The sequence below is a fragment of the Tachyglossus aculeatus genome, chromosome 18, assembly GCF_015852505.1.
Source record: "Tachyglossus aculeatus isolate mTacAcu1 chromosome 18, mTacAcu1.pri, whole genome shotgun sequence".
In the NCBI taxonomy this organism is placed as follows: Eukaryota; Metazoa; Chordata; class Mammalia; order Monotremata; family Tachyglossidae; genus Tachyglossus; species Tachyglossus aculeatus.
The window spans coordinates 22194691-22197955 of record NC_052083.1 but is presented as its reverse complement, the minus strand read 5'-3'; the positions used below and the strand labels follow the sequence as shown (position 1 = coordinate 22197955).

General features: G+C 50.4%; 1 protein-coding gene across 1 annotated transcript; it reads right to left on the bottom strand.

Annotated features, from left to right (window-relative positions):
- Positions 1–1223: 1223 nt before the first annotated feature.
- LOC119939944 (olfactory receptor 6C3-like) lies at positions 1224–2162 on the bottom strand. Its single transcript, XM_038759974.1, has one exon. It carries the CDS (start codon positions 2160–2162, stop codon positions 1224–1226), a length of 939 nt encoding a protein of 312 aa, XP_038615902.1.
- Between the last annotated feature and the right edge of the window lie 1103 nt (positions 2163–3265).

The window sequence follows — 3265 nt, the reverse complement described above, 5'->3', positions numbered from 1 at the left end:
CCAAATGTGTCTACGTAACCATGAAGAGAGAGAGGATGGAGAAAGAGAATGATAAACGTGATAGATATATCGTTTCTCCTAGGTCTATTTGGCTCTATGAAGCACTCGGTACGCTGTTCTGCACATAGTAGACATTCAGTAAATACCATTGATTTACAGACTGGTCGGCGGTGGCTCCTTCTTCCCTTCAATTTGTCGCCTTCCTCAGACTATAGCTCCGTGGCAGAGAGGTCAGCCCCAGCGTGCTTCCACAATAGAGTTCTGCGTGCGGAGCCTCTGTTGCCATGGGACGTCTCCAGGCTGCCATGGCCTTTTTTCCCTCTCCAAACCGTGGCCTGAGTCGAGCCCCGCCCTGTGGGGAGGATGATACGAGCCCCTGTCACCCCTGCAGTCTGGGTTGTGATTGTAGGCTGCCGAGTGCAAGGAAAATCTATCTCTCAATCCGAAAGTATTTATTGAGGGCTTACTGAGTTTTAGGCAATCCATCAATCAATCAAATGACATCTAATGACTGTCTACTGAGCATAAAAGAGCACAGCTGATGAAAGTCACATGGTTCCTGCCTTACAATAGTTTCCATTCTAATGGAGGAGGTAGAGATGATTTCCAAAGAGTTGGAGCCAGAGTCAAAAAGGATCAGCTAGGGAGCAGAACAAATAGGACAGATCAGATTGTCTGCTCAAATCAGGTTGAATCAGTGAAATTACAGTATAACAGACACATACACAAATATGCTGAGGATTGATGTGAGCAGGGGAGTGAGTGGTTGAGGGTGAGTTGGGGATTGGGAGGGTGGGACTAAGAATGGGGAGTGAGAGGGTGGGACTGAGAGAGGGGTGTGAGAGGATGGGAGTAAAAAGTGGTGAACCAATGACCATCATGACCAATGACTTCACTCTTCTAGCAGCAGGGCCTCAGAATGAGATTTGCAAAAAACACCGTGTACCTGGGGATTTCTATTGGCTTCGGCACGGACCCACTTAACAAACCTCAGAATGTCTCTCTCGTGCAGAATCCCCTGAGTGGATTAAGTCAAAGGGCTGAGGTAGTAGGGGGACCTGGCCAGGGGAGGGATTTCCAGAAGGGCGGGTGAGGGGGCACACAGAGGGATGAAGAACCAATGCAGATGAAGTATTAGGTTAATGTCCAGGCACCGAGACTCTGCGGTCGAGCCTTTGCATCTCCTGCACATTTTCCTGGTGGATTTCGTCATCAAGGAGCCCTCACCTCCTGAAGGAAAATCGAACACGGTGCACCAGGTCCCTGATGGCCTGCTTGACCTGCTTGTTCCGCAGGGTGTAGATGAAAGGGTTCAAAATGGGGGCCACGGAAGTGTTCAACACAGCCGCCCCCTTGGTCAGGTCCACCCTGTCCTTGGTGGACGGTTTGATGTACATAAAGATGCAGCTGCCATATGCGATGGAGACTACGACCATGTGGGAGGGGCAGGTGGAAATGGCCTTTTTCCCCTGCTGAGCAAAGGGCAGTCTCAGGATGGCTCGGGTGATGGCACTGTAGGACATGGCCACTAACGCCAAGGTGAACAGGAGTGTCCCCACTGCAAAGACGAAAGCCATCATCTTCAGGAGCCCGGTGTCCGAGCAGGAGAGCAGGAGCAGAGGGGAGATGTCACAGAAGAAATGGTCAATATCTACCGAGCCACAGAAATCCAATTGGAGGCCAAGGATAATAGGTGGAAAGACGAACAGGAACCCGGTTAGCCAGGAGCAGAGGACCAGCAAGGCGCAGACACTCTGGCTCATGACGGTCGTATAGTGCAGCGGCCGGCAGATGGCGATATAGCGGTCGTGGGACATAGCGGTCAGTAGGAAGAACTCCATCACCCCCAGGAAGATGAGGAAGAACAGTTGAGTGAAGCAGTTGGAAAAGGAAATGGTTCTGTCTCCGGTAGCAATGGTGGCCAGGATTCTGGGAATGCAGGAGGTGGTGAAGCAGATCTCCAGGAAGGAGAAGTACCGCAGGAAGAAATAAATAGGGGTGTGGAGGCGGGAGTCCAGCAGGGCATGGGTGAAGATGGTCATGTTCCCGGTGATGCTCAGCACATAGGTGACAAAAAGAAAGAAGAATATCACCGCCTGCCACTTAAGGGCCCCCGTCAACCCCACGAGCATGAATTCAGTCACTCTGGTCTGGTTTCCCATCAGATCGTCTGCCTGATCCGAGAAGGAGAAAGGAGAGAAATCAGTATGAAGAGGGAAAAACTGGGAGCGGGGTAGGGATTAGGAAGGAGAAGGACAGGAGGGATGGGTTGGGGAGTCTGGGAGAGAGGAAGGGAGGGAAGAGCTTAACAAATACCACAATTATTATTCTTGTTATTATTATTAATTATTAGGTCATGTGGAGAGAGAGAGAGAGAGAGAGAGAGAGAGAGAGAGAGGTGTCCTGGAGTGCCTCTCTTTACCGGCCTATATTGAGAGGTGTTTACTGTTGTACCAAGCACAGCTTCAGCTCTGAAACTTGAATTAAGAGTCCTAAGAGGTGGACTCAAATAGCCAAGATGATCATATTATCATCTCCCCTGGAAGTAGAACCTCTGTCACCTTGAGGTTCTACTTCCAGAGGAGATGACAATATGATTGCTAGAAATGTAAAGCGTTTACTATGTGCCAAGCACTGTACTAAGCATTGCCGTGGATACAAGATAATCTGGTCGGACCCAGTCCCTGCCCTTTCCGGGACTCCCAGTCTGAAAATGGGAGGGAGAAGAGGCATCCAATCCCTATTTTACCGATGAGGAAACTTAGGCACAGAGAAGTGAAGTAACCTGACCAAGATTACCCAACAGAAAAATGACAGAACTGGGATTTGAACTCAGGTCTCCTAACTCTCAGGCCCAGGTTCTTTCCCTAGGTCATGCTGTCTCTCTTCAGCTTTCACGGCCCAGGCTCTCGGCACATTCCCCTCTGGCTAAGGTCCCCTATATCCTTGAGGCTACAGCCACAACCACCGTCTCGGTTCCAGGGGCCCGCAGGAATTCGGAACTCTTTCAAAGATTTCTCGAAGGATGGCCTGTCTCCGGACTTTCGTGAAGCCCGGGGGTGGGACTCCAGGAAGAAGGGATCACCTGAGAAGGTCAGTATTTGGTCCCGTGGTACACCCACCCTGAGCTCGCCCAATATGAGTAAGGAAATGTCCTCTCAATAGGAGGTGGCCAGAGTCAAGAGTGTGTCTTCCACTGGCCTTAAGGCAGTCCATCAGTTCTCGCCCCTGCTATGTATAATAATTAACAATAGTTATTGCGGTA